The following is an 18387-nucleotide window of genomic DNA, read 5'->3' as shown; positions in this document are numbered from 1 at the left end:
GCTCTGGAAATAAAATAAGAGACCACTTAAGTTTCTAAATCAGTTTCTCTGATTTTGTTATTTATAGGTATATATTTGAGTAAAATGAACATAAAAATATTGTCATTTAGAGCATTTAATTGCAGAAAATGAGAAATGGATAATATAAAAAAAGCAGAGAACTGCAAAGAAAACAAATTCATATTCATAAAGTTTTAAGAGTTCAGAAATCAATATTTGGTGGAATATCCCTGTTTTTTAATCACAGTGCATCTTTGCATGTTCTCCTCCACCAGTCTTACACACTGCTTTTGGATAACTTTATGCCACTCCTGGTGCAAAAATTCAAGAAGTTCAGCTTGCTTTGATGGCTTGTGATCACCCATCTTCCTCTTGATTATATTCCAGAGGTTTTCAATTTGGTAAAATTAAAGAAACTCATCATTTTTAAGTGGTCTCTTATTTTCCAGAGCTGTATGTGTGTTGCAAGGCCAATATTATAATAGTGATTCACAAACAATATATTGTTTAAATCAGGTTAAAAAAATTGGATCTTCTTTTAAATCCAATATCGATGTATATAAACCTGAGATCTTTCTTTAACATTTTGGTTTTAAACTAAACTTTAATTAAATGTTTCATGTATACATCAATATTTTAAATAATGGTAGGATTTAAGGTTCTTTGTACAAATACAACAACTGATTCTCTAAAACTGATTCTAAATCAATACCGATGTTGTAATTGAAATATCCCTAAATTATCAATATCAAATCAAATTGTGAATCGACCTTATGAATTAAAATCTAATCAATATGGGAAATCAGTGATGAGACCCAGCCATAATAGTACAGCTGGTACAGGAATAAATAAAAAAAGTAAATTCTACTTCAACAAATCCATTTTACACTCTTTAAAGTATATCGGAACGCTTCAGGCCTGAACCTCCATGTAGATAAAGTGCCCACAGGGATTTGTAACATTTGCTACTGACAACTATTTGTCTCGCCCTCAAACTAACAAGGTTTTTTAAAAAGGCACTAGGAGCTTTCAGGCAGATTAAACGGGCTGTGAGGTGAGCAACCTTCTTCTTTTCTCCTCGTAGCCTCGTTACACAGAAGTGGAGAACAAGCTCTCCTCGATTTATCTCCGCGATAAAAGACTTCACATTGCCCGGGAGAGAAGCTGAAAGAGAGAGAGAATGGGAGAGAGACTGAGAGATGGAGAAGAAGGGGAAATTGTTTCTGAGTCTGGATCTTCTGGGTATGTCAGGGGCCACAATGGATGTTTCGATTAAGAGAACAAAAAAAAGCTGTTTGATCTGATAAAATGGCCTTTAAGCAAAATTGCCCTTTTTTGAATTAGAAGCCTCTAATCTCTCATGCTGTACATTATTATTTTTATGTACTGCAATTAACAGTTATATACTTTTATACTGTTTTATCAAATTTGTAAGAAAAGATCAAATTATTCTTTCTCTTCTGAATGTCTAAGTTCTTGTATCTCTCCCATTGAGCTGTAGCCCATACTAACAGATGCTAGCCTTCCCATCTGACTATATGATCATCATGTATATCTAAAAAGTCCTTGTTCTCAAAGTAGAACCTTTTCTTTTCTAGACCAGAGCATTGTAGACCACAGTTAATTCATCTCAGCCATTTGTCAAGTCTGTCCTGAGGGCCTCCAGCCAGTCTTTATCTTTGTTCTACTCCAGCTCCCAGCACACCAGAGCCCAGATAATCAAGGCCTGTAGAAACACTGCTCACCTGGCTTAGGGTGTGTTGGGAGGTAAATGAGAACAAAATGGACTGTCTGTAGGGGTTTTAGGAGCAGAAGGAAAAACCTGTTCTAACCTACTTCACTGACACAAAATCATCAACACTGCTGGGTCCTCTGATGCAAATAAGAGGCTATCTTTTAGTGCCATCTACTGGATGATGACTGTCTCTACAAAAGTAATACCTTTTACTAAATTGACTGATATACTTAAAGATGATGTCCGTAAGTTTTGGGATTTGGGGGATTGATAGCTCTCTCTGGTGAAAATAGGTAATTGCACCGAACATGCGGAAGAATAATTTTAAACGGCGGGTGTGATGCGGTCTTTTTTAGAGCGGATGAATCCGATTCTAGGATATGTTCAGCCAGAGAGAGAGAGAGAGAGAGAGAGAGAGAGAGAGAGAGAGAGAGAGAGAGAGAGAGAGAGAGAGAGAGAGAGAGTTGTAACTGAAATATCCCTAAATGGATCAATATCGAATCGAATCGAGAGTTGTTATATACGGTTGTCAGTTTTGTAAGTCCTGTATATTAGTTTTAAATATTTTTAATTCAGATACATATTGTGATTTGTAGTTTAGGGTAGAAGCGTTTGTAATGCAGGAAAATTCATGAATTATCATGAATTAACAATAATTAATCATTAATCATCTTCAGTAAATTAATTACAAAGTCTCCCTGCAAAATCATCCAGAATAAACATACCCTATGCTGGTTGGTCTGTGTTTTCTCTGGATGATCATCTGTTGAGCTAGATTTTTTATAGCAGGGCTAGTAATGTTTTATCATGTGTTTGAGTTGGTTCTACTTATATAGCTCTGGAAAAAAATAAGAGACCACTTAAAATGATGAGTTTCTTTGATTTTAGATAATCAAGCTGAACTGCTTGAATTTTTGCACCAGGAGTGGCATAAAATGATCCAAAAGCAGTGTGTAAGACTGGTGGAGGAGACCATGCCAGGATGTGATTAAAACTGTGATTAAAAACCAGGGTTATTGTATCAAATATTGATTTCTGAACTCTTAAAAATGTATGAATATGAACTTGTTTTCTTTGTATTATTTTAAGATCTGGAAGCTCTGCATCTTTGTTTGTTATTTCAGCATTTTTTCATTTTCTGTAAATAAATGCTCTAAATGACAATATTTTTATTTGGGAGAAATGCTGTCTGTAGTTTATATAATAAAACAACAATGTTTATTTTACTCAAACACATATATATATAAAGAGCAAAATCAGATAAACTGATTCAGAAACTGAAATGGTCTCTTATTTTTTTCCAGATATGTATAGTTTTAGATTTTTTTTGTGAACATATGATGAGTTTTTGAAGTTTGTGAATGTATAAAAATCATAAGGTTTATATAAACTTTTAAGCACCACCAATTATTTGTATGTACCCTCACTTAACGTGCATCTTTTGCAGTCGTCCACAAGGTGGCGGTGGAACAGCGCAAGGATTTCGGCGTTAGTTTTATTGTATTCGTGACTGAGTTATTTCAAGTTGCTGAAAAGACTGTTTTCACACAGAAACCCAGTTTTAATATCATATTATCTATTTATTATTAGTCACAATAACTGTGTAGCAGAACTAACTTCACCTATAGCCTGTACTGTAATGTTTATAAAACTTAATAAACTATACCTAAACTGACTCACTTACTACTGACTAACCCCTCACTCAAACCTATAGAGACACACGAAACTGTATCGAGTTGACGAGTCAGGAGTGCTTTGGTTGAGAGGGTGGATACTAGCTTTATCCTTCTCTCATTTATTCTGCACTTCCCCACCACTTCACCACACCTCTCCTCCTCATCTTCCACCACCAGCCTCCTGTAGGCTGGTCCTACTGCAGCCCATGAAGAGGAACTTAACTTACATATTTTTCTGAGAATTCACTCTCAACTTCTCTCCCAACATGCTGAAGGTGGTCGTTGAGAGTGCTAAAGGGATTCCTAAAAAGACCCTCGGTAATCCTGACCCAATAGCAGGAGTCGTTTTCAGAGGTGAGTTTTGTTTTTGCTTATCATTTTAATCTCTATCCTTTCGTCTCAGCTGTAAATGGTTAAATGAAGAGAAAACATCAGTTTAGGCTACTTTAGTTATTTAGTAAGTAAACGTTACAGTATAGCTGCTGCTGCTGCAGGATTAGCGAGGAAACTAATGATGGTGATGCCCACAATAAAACAGAACACACCGGTCATTTATCGGCTTTTCTCAGCCTCTAAACTCAACCAGGGGATCAAATATAACTGTGCTTATAGATAATCCTCTATTTACCGACTTTCTCATACTTTTGGCTACTTTCGTACATTCATTATTTCTGTATGAAGCTCAGAAACTGTGAGGAAAACGTTCACTTCCTTATAAGGAAAGGAATGGGAAAAATACTCCACACGTTTAAACACAGCGAATGAATCACCACCGTGTTTCTAGCTCATATAAAAATATATGCTTTTAATTCTCATATACTCTCCACAATATATGTTTAATTAGACCCAATAGACCCAAATATTAAGTAGCCTTAACTGAGTACACAGTAAAATATATCCACAGTGTTAAAATCACAGTGTAAACATGTTTTAATTCTCTGGGAGTAACTACTTCTGATTCTGCTTAGCATGCTCTGCAGTCACCCTTATTCTTTCTTTGCGGTTATTATGTGTGTGTGTGTGTGTGTGTGTGTGTGTGTGTGTGTGTGTGTGTGTGTGTGTGTGTGTGTGTGTGTGTGTGTGTGTCTTATATGTGTTTGTAGGTAAATGTGGGTTTTTGGGAGTTGTGGTGGTTTTCCTGATGTAGCGTTTTTCATCCTCTTGGTGTTGGGTTGGATGGTGGATAAGGGTCTCCACCCAAGAGTTATTGCGTTATGGGAGAACCACTGCTTTATTGGTCTCTCTTGTTCTAAATAAAGCTTATATAAAACAATAAAAAGTAATTTATTCTGTATTGTGGTATAGCTTATATTTTATAATATAAGCTATACCACAATATAGAATATATAAGTAGGAGGAGGACTGGCAGTGTTTGTGAATGATAGATGGTGTAATCCTGGGCACATCACTATTAAAGAGCAAATCTGCTACAAGGACATTGAACTGTTAGCCGTTAGCATGAGACCGTACTATCTCCCACGGGAATTCACGCACGCTATTGCGATAACTGCGTACGTGCCGCCGTCTGCTAACGCTGATACTGCCTGTGACGTCCTGCACTCAGCTGTGAGCAGGATTCAGACCCAACACCCACAGGCCCTCCTTGTGATCTCAGGAGACTTTAACCACTGCACTCCATCCTCAACCCTGTCTACCTTCACCCAGTACGTTACCTGCCACACCAGAGACAATAAAACACTGGACCTGTTCTATGCCAATACAGAGGGGGCATATGACTCATCACCCCTCCCCCCTCTAGGAAGATCAGACCACAACCTGGTTCATCTCCTGCCTGTGTACAAACCTCTCGTACACAGAGAACCAGCTGTCACCCACACTGTGAAGAAATGGACTGCAGAGACTGAAGAGGCTCTGAAGGAACACTCTATTGAGGGCCTTACACACTGCATAACGGACTATGTCAACTTTTGTGTGGAGAACACTGTACCCACCAAAACTGTGCGGTGTTTCTCCAACAACAAACCATGGATCAACCCTGATATTAAAGCTCTCCTGAAGGAGAAAAAGAGGGCTTTTAAATCAGGTGACAAGGACAGAATGAAATCTGCACAGAGCGAGTTAAGACGAAAGATCCGGGATGGTAAAGCCAGTTACAGGAGGAAGATGGAGGACCAACTGCAGCACAATAATGTCAGCAGAGTCTGGAATAGCCTCAAAACTATTTCAGGCCACAGGAAACCTGACTCTCAGGCAGTGGGGGATCAAAAATGGGTAAACGAACTCAATCTGTTTTTCAACAGGTTTGATCACGCACCTACTCTCCCCACTGCACAAACATCACTGCAGAAATCTCCCCATCTGGCACTACCAGCATGCTGCCCTACACCCACCCCTCCCTCTCTCAACCCAAAGTCACCACCAGACGGATCCTCTGCTGACACAAGCTCCAGCACTCAGCCCCCACAATCCAGCCTCACACTCACAACATCCCAGGTGAGATGTGCACTCAAGAAGATCAAGGTCAGAAAGGCTGCGGGTCCAGATGGCATCAGCTCAAGAGTTCTGAAGACCTGTGCCAACGAGTTGTGCACTGTGACCCAGTACATTTTTAACCTGAGCTTGAGGCTAGGGAGGGTTCCACAGCTGTGGAAAACATCCTGTGTGGTACCAATTCCAAAGACCCCGCATCAAAAAGACCTCAACAGCTACAGGCCAGAGGCACTTACATCTCACCTGATGAAGACCCTGGAGAGACTGCTCCTCATCCACCTTCGCCCACTGGTGAATTCATCAATGGACACACTTCAGTTTGCCTATCAACCTGGCATTGGAGTGGAAGATGCCATCATCCACCTGCTACACAGATCTCTGTCCCACCTGGAGAATGCTGGGAGTACTGTGAGAATCATGTTCTTTGATTTCTCCAGTGCTTTCAATACCATCCAACCCATGCTCCTGAAGGACAAGCTGGAGGTCACAGGATTGGACCATCACCTCACCACCTGGATTCTGGACTATCTTACTAACAGACCGCAGTATGTGAGGACGCAGGGCTGTCAGTCTGACATGGTCATCTGCAGCACGGGGGCTCCACAGGGAACAGTTCTTGCTCCTTTCTTGTTCACCCTCTACACTGCAGACTTCAAGTACAGCTCTGCCAGCTGCCACCTGCAAAAGTTCTCAGACGACTCTGCTATCGTCGGACTCATCAGTGATGGAGATGACAAGGAGTACAGAGAACTGACGCAGGACTTTGTGAAATGGTGCCAGAGGAACTGCCTGCAGATCAACGCAGGAAAAAACAAAGAGCTGGTGGTGGACTTCCGCAGGACCAAACACTCTCCTCCGGTGCCTGCATCCAGGGCTCGGATATTGAGATAGTGAGGTCCTACAAGTACCTAGGTGTCCACCTTAACAACAAGCTGGACTGGACTGACAACACGGCTGCTCTCTACAGGAAAGGTCAGAGCAGACTGCATCTCCTGAGGAGACTCCGGTCCTTTGGCGTGCGGGGGACACTACTGAGGACCTTCTTTGATGCTGTGGTGGCATCAGCCATCTTTTATGGAGTGGTCTGCTGGGGCAGCAGCATCTCCACCGCTGACAGGAAGAGACTGGACAGAATCATCAGGAAGTCCAGCTCTGTCCTGGGGTGTCCTCTGGACCCAGTGGAGGTGGTGGGAAACAGGAGGATGAGGACTAAGCTTAACAACATGCTGAAGAACCTGTCCCATCCCATGCATCACTCTCTGACAGCACTGAGCAGCTCCTTCAGTACCCGGCTGCTGCACCCACGCGATGTGAAGGAGAGATACCGCAGGTCCTTCGTTCCACACGCCATCAGACTTTACAACACACCGCGCTCCCAGTAAACACTAGTTTACTATCTCAGGACTTCATACAAACCTACATACTACTCAGTGTAGCTGTAATGCTTACCGTGTGCAATATCCATCTCACTACGAGTACTGTGATCATCATTTGTGCAATTTATTTAATGTGCAATATTTTTTTTCTCACTTTTGTTTTTATCTATTATTTATTTGATATTTATTCACTGTTACTCTTGTGCAATAATACTGGTCCACCCTACCATAATCATATCTCTATGCACTAGATGTATATATATTTTTTTCTTTTACTATATATAATTTTTTTAACTCTTTATATATTTTCCTACAATAGGTTTTCTATATATATAGATTTATCATTGTGGGATTAATAAAGGATTATCTTATCTTATCTTATTTTATCTTATATTTTATAGGTACTGTGGAATATAGTTTAGAGTGAGAGTTGTTTACCCTGTGGGGTAAAATGTGTTAACACTGATGAGAGTTACATAGAGTTAATGTATGTATGTTGTTGAATTAACTCTAAAATGTTAACTCTATAGCGAGTGGGAACATATGTTATCTAGGACAGTGTTAAATTCAACTTTTAAAGGGTTAATTTAACACTGTCAATTTTGCTGTGCATATAAGAGCCTTCTAGGTTGCAAACAATCAATAAAAATAAAATGCAATGATTGCTGCTAAAGAGGGTTAAACAGATTATACAATTTATGCTTTCATTACTTTTTCTAGCCTTTACCCTGGATGTTTATTCAGTATGCTCAACAAATCACACCAAGAGCGCAGCTGTATGATTATGTTGATATCCACATATCCGTGTATGAATCCAAATCATACAAAGGGAATACATACATTTTCTTGTAACTTATAGATTCTACAGCACTGCAGGCTAATATATCACAGTTCTTTATTTGCACTAATTTATTTTTCACTGTTTCAGGTGAAAAAAAGAAAACAAAGGCCATTTCCAATGAGTTGAATCCAGTATGGAATGAGGTCAGTATAATATGATAATGCTTTGCAATATAGTACTACAGATACATTATAGATAAAAAGACACAAACCTCTCTGTTTTTCCTGTTTTAGGTTTTGGAGTTTGATTTGAAGGGTTCTGCTTTGGACTCGTCTTCATTTGTGGAAGTGGTTGTTAAGGATTATGAGACCATCGGCAAGGACAAGTATGTACATCGCATTTAGCACTTTCCTACAGACTTGTCTAAAATGTTATTAAGCATGTAAGGTCATAAACGGGCTAAAACACCGATTATTTTCACACATTTTTCACATGTTTTAAGAGGAATATTGCCCTCATTTCACTCTGTTAAGAGTGAAAGTTTGGCATTTTGAACCCTGAAGCAGTTTCGTTTCTTTATTGCTTTTTTTTTTTTTTTTTAATAATTTGGTAAGTGGGAAGTGTAAGTGAACACACATAACTATTAGCAATGAGAGAAAAACACCTACACAAGGTAACTAACATCAGTGAGCCTGGGCAATCATCACCCACTGCCACACCCTTCTACCATGTCTGTACTTGTCATGCTGTGTAATAGGAGAGGTTGTATCCACCCTTAAGGCATAATAGAACAGGCATAGACCTGGGTTCTGAACTACTGCTTCGCTTGAGATAAAAGGCCTAACGTCTTAGTCTCAGGTGCTGAGATAAGACTCACTTTGAGTTAAAATGCTATTTCTGTGGTGAAGTTGGTGTGAAGGCTTTCTTCTTAAAGTTAAGAAGTGTGGAGGATATAGCTGCCCCGTGTAATTTGCAGTCCGGATTGGAGAGGACAGGCTTTTCCTTGTGCTGGGATTTCTTGCTCAAAAAGTCTGCTCCTGTAATGAGCTTTCCACATTGAGTCATTCCTAAGATCTGTCTTCTGGAGGGATTGTCAGACGACGCACACTCACACACACACACACACACACACACACACACACACACACACACACACACACACACACACTCAGACTTTTTCCATTGTCTGGAGGGGGGGTTTGGGGGGGGGTGCAGTGACTAGCCTTAGCCAAGCTCATGGCAAGAAATGTTGAAGTATGTGTGGAGACTTGTTTCCAGTGTATGTTTGGTTAATTTTTTTAGTACTTGCCATTAGAACCTACTATCTGAAATGGACTCATTTTGGTACACTGTGCCTCTGTTTACCCTTGTAGCTTTATCAAAGCCTTTAGTATGCAGTGGTCCTTGGGGAGATGTTTGAGAAGAGACTCATATTTTGTAAGCTAAGAGGACTTGGGATTGAACTGGGATTTTTCTTTTTTAAACCATCTAAAAATATCTCCCTTAAGGAATTTGTCACTAGTATGAAGTGTGTGGAATCCTTGCTGATTTACTGTTGAAAGCAACACTGCCAAAGTGTACATAAGCAAAGATTTTTCTCTCTTCCCCTCTGTTCTGGAGTTCCAATTTGCTGAATTCCACAGTGGTCAAGTTTAAATCACCCCTGCTTTGTACTAAAAAGGAGGTTTTGTCATGTTTTTAAAAAGACTACCACCACAAATAAGGATTCTCTCCCAGATGTTTCAGAGTTTAACAGAATCCCAGACAGTCAGGATGCAGGCAGAGATGGAGGGAGAGCTCAATCTGGAGTCTCTCAGTTAAGCCTGTTATTTATATCTGTTTTAACTCCAGAATGTGGAATGTGGATGTTCAACAGATACCGTTATAAGAAGAGCAGGTTGCCCGCATGATTTCACCATTCTGTTTACTGAAATGTAACACGGATTGTCATAGAGTTAGTGTATTAAGATAACTGAAGTTATGTGTAATCTAATAATCATTCAGTAAATACTACTCAAGTAGTGAAGCATGAGTACTAGGCCTTTAGGTCAGTCAGACCTTACATTTCGAAACCTGGTCTGAACAAGAAGAAAGAAAAAAACATCTGGACAAATCACATTATAATACAGTACTGTCATATTGCCCATATCTACCTGTGTGATAATGATAATTTCTGAATCATTTTTTTAAATGTCTGTAATATGTTAGGGCTAAGCCTGTGGCAATAATCTGAAAGCATTTTAGGGTTCTAGTTTAAACAAGGACATTTAAAGCTAAGTAGACATTGTCTTATGTTGTACTTTGTATGTTGCAGTTTAACCCTTAAAGTCCCATCAGGTCATCAGTGACCTCACTCATTGCACAGGTTTTATTTAAATGGCAACCAAAGGTAATTTGTCCAAAAGAGATTTGGAAGTTAATTTGACCCCTGAGACTGTCTGGATGATTTCCCTAAAACAAATGGTTAGCCTGTTGGGTTTCTGTAGACCACACAATCTGAAAAACACTGGCTTGTCTTTCACTTTATCAGTGGTATTGCTTTGGATACAGTTGCTAAAGGGAAGCATGCTGTAGTATTTCCTCATTTTCTAACTGTGTAATCCTGGTCATTTTTTATTTTTTTTATCCATATAAGTCATTATAAACATCAGTTAATACTGTTCTAATACTTTCACAGTGTTACCTGGGAAAATGTGTGTAGGCTGCAGTTTTTTTTCTTGTTGACCTTAAAATTCTCTTCTTCCTCGCAATTAGGATTATGATTTGATGGCATGCAGCATTGATGATGTGAGGTACTGATAACGGGTGACTAGTTATGGATCATTAAACAAACATTTAAAACTATCCCAGTGGTATTGGCTGGAGCTCCAGCACTCTACTCTAAAGCCCAGTGCTGCAGAGCTTTACAGCCCTGTCTTCCTGATGGAATTGGGTATGGTGACTTTAGACTGTTATAATGGCAATGGTTTTCTATGGCTATTAGACAATCTGCTGCATAGGCAGAACTTAATGTATGTCTGTATCAGTAATGGGTGCACTAGAAAGTAGCTGAAATTACTCATTAAATGCATTAAATGTCTGGATTCCATTTTATTATTTTTTTTATTTTATACTTTTTCACTATTATTAAAAGTATCCTATTTTTCATTGTATCCAAGAAACGTTCAGATCTGTAGCCATGCCATACATACATTATATTGCCAGAAGTCTTTGCTTGTCTGCCTTCACTCACACATTGAATGACATCACATTTTTAATGTGATATCAGCCCAACCTTTGCAGCTATAACAGCTTCAAATCTTCGGGAAAGGCTTTCCACTAAGTTTAAGGGTGTGTTTATGGGAATTTTTCATCATTCCTCTAGAAGGTCAGACATTGCACTAATTCATCCCAAAGGTGTTCTGTCGAGTTGAGTTCAGGACTCTGTGTAGGCCAGTCAAGTTCTTGCACACCAAACTCACTCATCCATGTGTTTATGGACCTTGTTTTGTGGACTTGTGTGCATTCATCTGACAGTGTGCAATTTGATTGCAACTCAGCCATGGAAACCCATTCCTCTAAGCCTTACATACTGTTTTTGAGCTGATTTGAAGGCCACATGAAGTTTAGAGGTCTGTTGTGATTGGCTTCCTCTGACCACGTTCTGTCATTTTTAATGGATGAGTTGCTGTCGTTCCTAGTTGCCTCTGCTTTGCTATAACACCACTGACAGTTCACTCCCTCATTTTCCTTTTCCAGCTACTGCCTAAAAGCTGCTTTGACATTTTGGCCCATGAAACTAAACCCGCTCATTGGAAATCAAAACTGATTGGTCGTCACCACATTATTAATTAATGCAAGTGCCTTACGATGTTTCCTTCAGTATAATGTTGCAACTTGTGCACATGAACCTCCATGGCCCGCATGGACTCAACAGGTTTTACACCCTCTTCCTCTATAATAAAACTGAGCATGTTTCCTCAACTGTCTTCCATTCTTTTCTAAACTTGTGCTCATGTTTGTTTTGTTGTGCTACCAGTATCAACCAAAGCAGGATTTCTCACTGCCACTATTGCAGTTGGTTTTGCCCAACAGAGCTTCAAGCTCATTTTGCTGCTAAGCTGCTTTGTGACAACACCCATTGTGAAAAGCGCAATGCAAATAAATGTATTATTATTTTTTTGAATAATTAGGTTGTGGTTCTTTAGACACATGAGACCTCTGAAAGCCTGACCTGGCTTTACTGTATCTACCTAGATACCATAGAAATAACAAAGATTGTCCACAAATATAGCATTTTTATTTCACACCATAAGAGAACAAGGATTCTGTTTTTTTCTCTTTTAGCTTGCCAGCTTTCTTCCATTTTATTTCAGCATTTTTTAATTTATTTATGCATGCTGAGTTTGCTGTTCTGATATGTTCATGTTTGCCGTAGTACGCTGGGTTATGATGTTCAGATTTTAACAATAGTTCTAAGGTCTGAAGAAACTTATGTGAGATCATACAGGAGAGACGTTGTTGGGTTTGTGGTAAAACCAGCTACAGTACTTGAATACTTTTCTGTATTTTACTGCATGTATTTTATGTTAAATCAAACATAATTCATAATCAGAGTAAAAATTCATTGACATTATTACAGGAAGATTAATTAATACATTGTTTCATCAAACCTATATCTGTCAGTCTTTCTCATATGTTTACACAAGTACATTACAATGAAAGAGTACCTAAAGACAGCACCTCTGCAATACAGGCTGTGCTTGGATAGAAGCTTTTGAGAATTTTCCCACTGTTTAATTCTGTCCCACAGTTTACTGGAAAAGAGCCACTGACCTTTTTAGCTCAACATTACTATGGCTTGTGCAAAAAGTGTCTTGGTTTCCCAAGTGTTTCCAACAGAATTTCACAGGCAAACCTGGACAAACCTGAATGAATTTCTGTCTAGAGTACTAGATTAATTATCTGGCACTTCACTATTGTACTGTTTTTCTCATATGTTTACACAAGCACATTGACGTTGTTGCGATGGCATAGTGTACAATATATTGACAACTTCCCTCTAAAACAGTCCTGTGGTCAGAAAGAGTGATTAGAAACAGAGCAAACTTCTATTACGTTTACTATGGAATCAATGCATAAAAAAAAAATGTGTTGTGAACGTAACTGTTTACATACTTGCCTATATGCTACGTATGTTTCTGGGGGCTTTCATTAGAGTGCAGCTCAGGGGTCTCATGACTGCTGAACAAAACACATTACATTACATTACATTATGTTACATTACATTACATTTGGCAGACGCTTTTGTCCAAAGTGACTTACAATAGTGAAGTACATAAAAAAAATAGAGGGTAAAACACATTTTTATATAGGGCCTAAAGGAGTTCAAAGGGAAATATTGGGATAGAGGAGTGAAGGAGGGGAAGAAGGACATGAGGTTAGAAGTAGTTAGTGTGTTAGTGGTGTTAGGAGAGTAAGTGCTCTTTAAAGAGCTCTGTCTTCAGGAGTTTCTTGAAGATAGCGAGAGATTCTCCTGATCTGGTAGTGGAAGGTAGTTTGTTCCACCATTGGGGAACTCTGTATGAGAACAGTCTGGATTGCTTTGTGTGAATGTTTGATAAAGCGAGGCAACGTTCATTGGAGGAGTGCAGCGGCCGGGAGGTAGTGTAAGCCTTCAGGAGTGATCAGTGCAGGTAGGAAGGAGCTGTTCTGTCATCACCTTGTAGGCGATTGTAAGAGCTTTGAATTTGATACGAGCATCAACTGGTAGCCAGTGGAGCTCAATGAGCAGTGGGGTGATGTGTGCCCGTTTTGGCTGGTTGAAGACCAGATCATCTGGAGTGGTTTTACTACACATTATACAGTTGGTAGGGCATTGCAGTAGTCGAGGAGTGAGATGACCACTGCTTGTGCCAGGAGTTGGGTGGCCTGTTGCATCAGAAACGGTCGAATTTCTCATATTTCTCTAGCATTTTATGTCGTGTGTGAACGTAGCGGTCTCAGATTTGTTTCCAAATTTCCAGATTTGTTTTAATTTATACATTTCCACATTCATTTTCTAAACAATGCTGATCTCTCTCCAGCTGTTCTGACAAGCATATTTGTCACTGTGCAGCAGTCACACAGCTGCTCCTTATAACATTTTCGCCATTTAGGTGCTGCTGACTCTGACTGCAGTGCTGAGTGTTTTTTTTGTATGTACTGTTCCTTGCGTATGCATCACATTAATTTATGAAGATGCGGAAAGTCGCAATGCTCCAAACAGATGAAGATTGTGCAGGGCATCTGTATGTTAATGTGTAATTAACACTTATAAATTTGCCTACACTTTTATGCTCATGATGTAAATGCTTGAATATGTAAACACATTACCAAACATCATTTGTATAGCTAACATCAAATGCTGACACTCTGTCTCAAGAATTGCAAGTTGGAATCCTGGATCATGCAGCTTTGGCATCAGCAGACGGAGTATGAGAGACAACAATTGGCCTTGTGATCTCTGGGTGTGTAGATGGTGCTATATTCCCACTTCACTCCCATTGTGAAAATGACCGGCACAGGCTTCTGTTGGCTGTGGATGTGTCTGGGTTTCTGGTGCTTTCCTTCAGTTGTGTTGGGTGCCTGCTTGGGATTGGTGGTAGTTTAAAAAAAAGTCGGTGGCAGATTTCACATGTATCAGAGGTGGCATGTGCTTATCTTCACCCTCCTATTGGAAAAACATATATAAAAACAATTTTGCTTATACAATAAAAAGAAACTTATTTATTTTCACAGATTGTAGTCTTTCCTTTTTGACCATATATTTTGTTGTCCTCAAATCTATATTGATTAAGTAGCAAGTTGTCCCTGTTACACAACTGTAAACAAAAATTATAGCCAACAAAATAGTTTTGGTAATGACACTTAAGTCCATTCAGCACTGATTGATTGCAAGAAAAAAGTCTTGTAGCTATAAAGCTTACTGCAGAGCGGCCTGGAGCTGAGGGCTCCACCCTCTCAGGCTGTAGCTTGTACTTTTTCTGTGGCTGGCGCTCATGCCTGTGGCTCAGGCTAATTACTCCCAGGCTTTACCCTTGCGCCCCCTCTGAGCAGCTCCATTTTGTATGAAACTTTCTGCACTAGAAGTTTCTACACTGAAAGTTTCCTCACTAAATGACGTAGCGTGAGCCTTTATTTTTGTGTTTCTTTCTGAAAGCCTTTTGAAAATGATATAGTTCTTTGTAAGATGTTTATCTTTACATGAAAAAGAAAAGTATTACTCATTGTACTTTTTGTCCAAGCATATCTTAATGGCTCAATTCATGCTGATGTTGAAATTTTAAAGCCATCTGTTAAGCCAGGCCTGGACTTATCTGCCAGGGCTGTTCAGGGCTGTTTCACTCTGACTCAACATTGCATTAGAGGGGCCAGTGACTTTCAGAGTTTCCCATTAGTGAGCATAGAGGAAGGGAGGGAGAAGTGAAACTAAATATTGCCAGTTTGAAGGGAATAGGTCAACCTTCTCAACATGTAGAAGATTTTTTACAGAGCTTCTGTTGTTGAAATTGATTGTGTTTATGTAATATTTGGTTTAGGTAGAAATAAAATAAAATAAATGTAGTACATATTTTTTTTTTCCAGAACCTGCTATTTTAGCAGTGGTGGTTTATGACTAGTAGACCTTAGTTCAGGCCTCATTATGCCTTTTTATCTCAATGGCTTTATGAGTAGTGGAAGACATTGTGATTGAATCGCTTTAAAAAATCCTGATAAATTCCCATTTAGCCTTTTAAACTGTAAAACCAAGCAAAACAGAAACATTATTTATAAACTATACCTTAACTCTAGAACATTAACGTTAAAATTAGTAACACCAATTATCATACACTGTACCATTGACCATTCCTTAATTTTCCAACACACAACATCATATAAAATAAAAAAGGTACCATGAATGACCCAATAAAAAGCAGAACAATTTTCGGAAAATCAGGTAATCCTTAACAGGTAATGTCCTAACAAAAAGAGTAATGCTGCTGGGAACCTGGTCTTTGGTCCACCCATTCCTGGGACATGTAAGCGCCTGATTTAAACACACAAACAAAACTAACATCAGGTAAATTACACACATAAAATATGTTACTCTCCATCACTAACGAATGCTTCTTGAAAAAAACATAGATGGGAGGAGGGAATCAACCATAACATTAATGACATCAATGAGCTGCCTGAAGCTCCCCAAAGTTCAGTGCAACTCAGACAGCAGCAACACAAAGAAAATCACATGAAAATCACCCAATGTTAGAATTCTAGGGTTAAAATAACCTTCAAAACTGTTCCCCACTTAGGAGACTGTCTGAAATGTTGTAAATATTTCATTGTAAAAGCAATTTATTACTTTGTGCACATCATTCACATCATACATGTATTGAATGTATGATTTAGGTTGCCTCATATTTTGATATCCCTTGTGTTTTACAGACCTATTGGCTCTGTGAAAGTCTTTCTCCGGGAGCTGGCCAGCGGTCAGACCAGGTCCTTGCCTTCAAGGAATATTCCACTCATCAATGAGAAGAAGCAAGATATAGGGGTAAATCAGCTTACAACTTGATAGAATCAAAATTTTGGATTTAGATTAGAGCAGAAATTGTGCATAACAACATCAATGGCCATATACTGATATGCCATATATTTCTGTTTTTTTTTTTCTATTTAAGGCAACAATCAATTTAGTAATTGGATATGAACCTCCTGCCAGTGCCCTTCCTAACCCGAATGTACAAGTTGATGCTGAAGTTGCTACTGGAGAATCAGGTCAGTCATGTGTTTTTGTTTTTTATCCCTTTTCCTACTGTCTAGGTGTTTTAGTATTGTGTTTTACCCCAGATGGCAAAATTTACACTGGCTATTTTTGGACTGAATATAACAGGCAGAGCCTGAATTGCATTGGCCCGACACACTAATTCCAACACCATGGTTGCTGAGATAAATATGGGAATTGTCCCAAGGTGCTTGTGCCAATTTCCTGGTTGCCGAGTATAATATGGGAAAAATCAACCATAAAATCTAACCGTACACCTAACCCTAACCTTAACCCTTAATCAACCATACAATCGAACCCTACACCTAACCCTTACCCTAACCTTAACCTAATCTTAAAATCTAACCCTACACCTAACCCTAACCTTAACCATTAATCAACCATAAAATCTAACCCTAACCTTAACCCTTAATCAACTCTAAAATCTAACCCTACACCTAACCCTAACCTTAACCCTTAATCAACTCTAAAATCATAACCCCACACCTAACCATAACCTTAACCCTTAATCAACCCTAAAATCATAACCCCACACCTAACCATAACCTTAACCCTTAATCAACTCTAAAATCATAACCCCACACCTAACCATAACCTTAACCCTTAATCAACCATAAAATCAAACCCTACACCTAACCCTTACCTTAACCCTTAACCTAATCTTAAAATCTAACCCTAAACCCAATCCTAAAATATTAAGTTAAGTGTTTGGATTAGAGTTAAATCTAGGGTTATGTTCAATAGAGAATCATTTACTTTCACCTTTAAGTTAATTTGCATTTAATAGACATGTAGTTGAATGTTTGTTGAATGTCAGTTGAGCATCAAAAAGGCCATCAAACAGACCATCCAAGTAAAGTGTTACCGTGACAACACCCCGGTTGCAGTGTATAATATGGGAACGGGCCTGAGTTGCATGTTCCAACACCTTGGTTGCTAAGTGTAACATGAGCATTGGCCCTATAGACACTTTTGCTAACTCTCTGGTTGCTAAGTATAAACCACATTCAGCCCAGTCTCAGTCAGTGCTGCTGTACACCAGCAGAGCTTGTACAGATTCTTTATTCTATCAAGGACTTGCTATATTTGGTCAGGACATGATTTTGTTTTTCTAATTACTGAAAAGAATTTCCCTTGTGCTAGATCATATCTACACTGCACTGCAGGCAGCAAGAGCTAAAAGCTGCTTGCTTTACACTGTGCCAGTGTGCTTTCACACAGTATGGAAATGACTGATGCAAATCAGTGACAGAACACACATGCGGAAAAACATTAAGGAACAACAGACACTGTGACATAGTATACACACTGGCAACCATGAACAAAAATTACTCTGAGAGAGAAGGGCGTAACCTAACACTTTTTTATATTATATAACATATATTAGATTTTATATCACCCCATAACACAAAGCAATGGTTGTTTATATTACACTCTTTGAAATAAAGGTGCCATTAGGGGCACTTGGAGCAGTGCTATAGGAAAAACATTTTTGGTTCCATAAAGAACCATTTTAGTAAAAGACTCATATGTGTGAAGAGCTTTTTATAGGCATAAGGGAGTATATGCAAATTGTTTCTACC

The 18387-nt window shown here is 39.0% G+C and overlaps 1 protein-coding gene across 4 annotated transcripts in view; it reads left to right on the top strand.

Annotated features, from left to right (window-relative positions):
- The first annotated feature begins 3501 nt into the window (after positions 1–3501).
- The window catches only part of myofl (myoferlin like), a 50458-nt gene continuing 35572 nt past the window's right edge, over positions 3502–18387 (top strand). For all 4 annotated transcript variants that reach the window (XM_022684747.2, XM_022684745.2, XM_022684746.2 and 1 more), the window contains exons 1-5: positions 3502–3765; positions 8167–8222; positions 8313–8404; positions 16465–16573; positions 16701–16797. In XM_022684747.2, the coding sequence (XP_022540468.2) occupies positions 3678–3765; positions 8167–8222; positions 8313–8404; positions 16465–16573; positions 16701–16797 (442 nt within the window). In that variant the 5' untranslated portion in view covers positions 3502–3677. The remainder of the gene's footprint in view (positions 3766–8166; positions 8223–8312; positions 8405–16464; positions 16574–16700; positions 16798–18387) is intronic.

The sequence above is a fragment of the Astyanax mexicanus genome, chromosome 7 (genome assembly GCF_023375975.1).
Source record: "Astyanax mexicanus isolate ESR-SI-001 chromosome 7, AstMex3_surface, whole genome shotgun sequence".
Classification (NCBI taxonomy): Eukaryota; Metazoa; Chordata; class Actinopteri; order Characiformes; family Acestrorhamphidae; genus Astyanax; species Astyanax mexicanus.
Note: the sequence above shows the minus strand (reverse complement) of the source record. Positions and strands in the feature narration are given on the sequence as shown.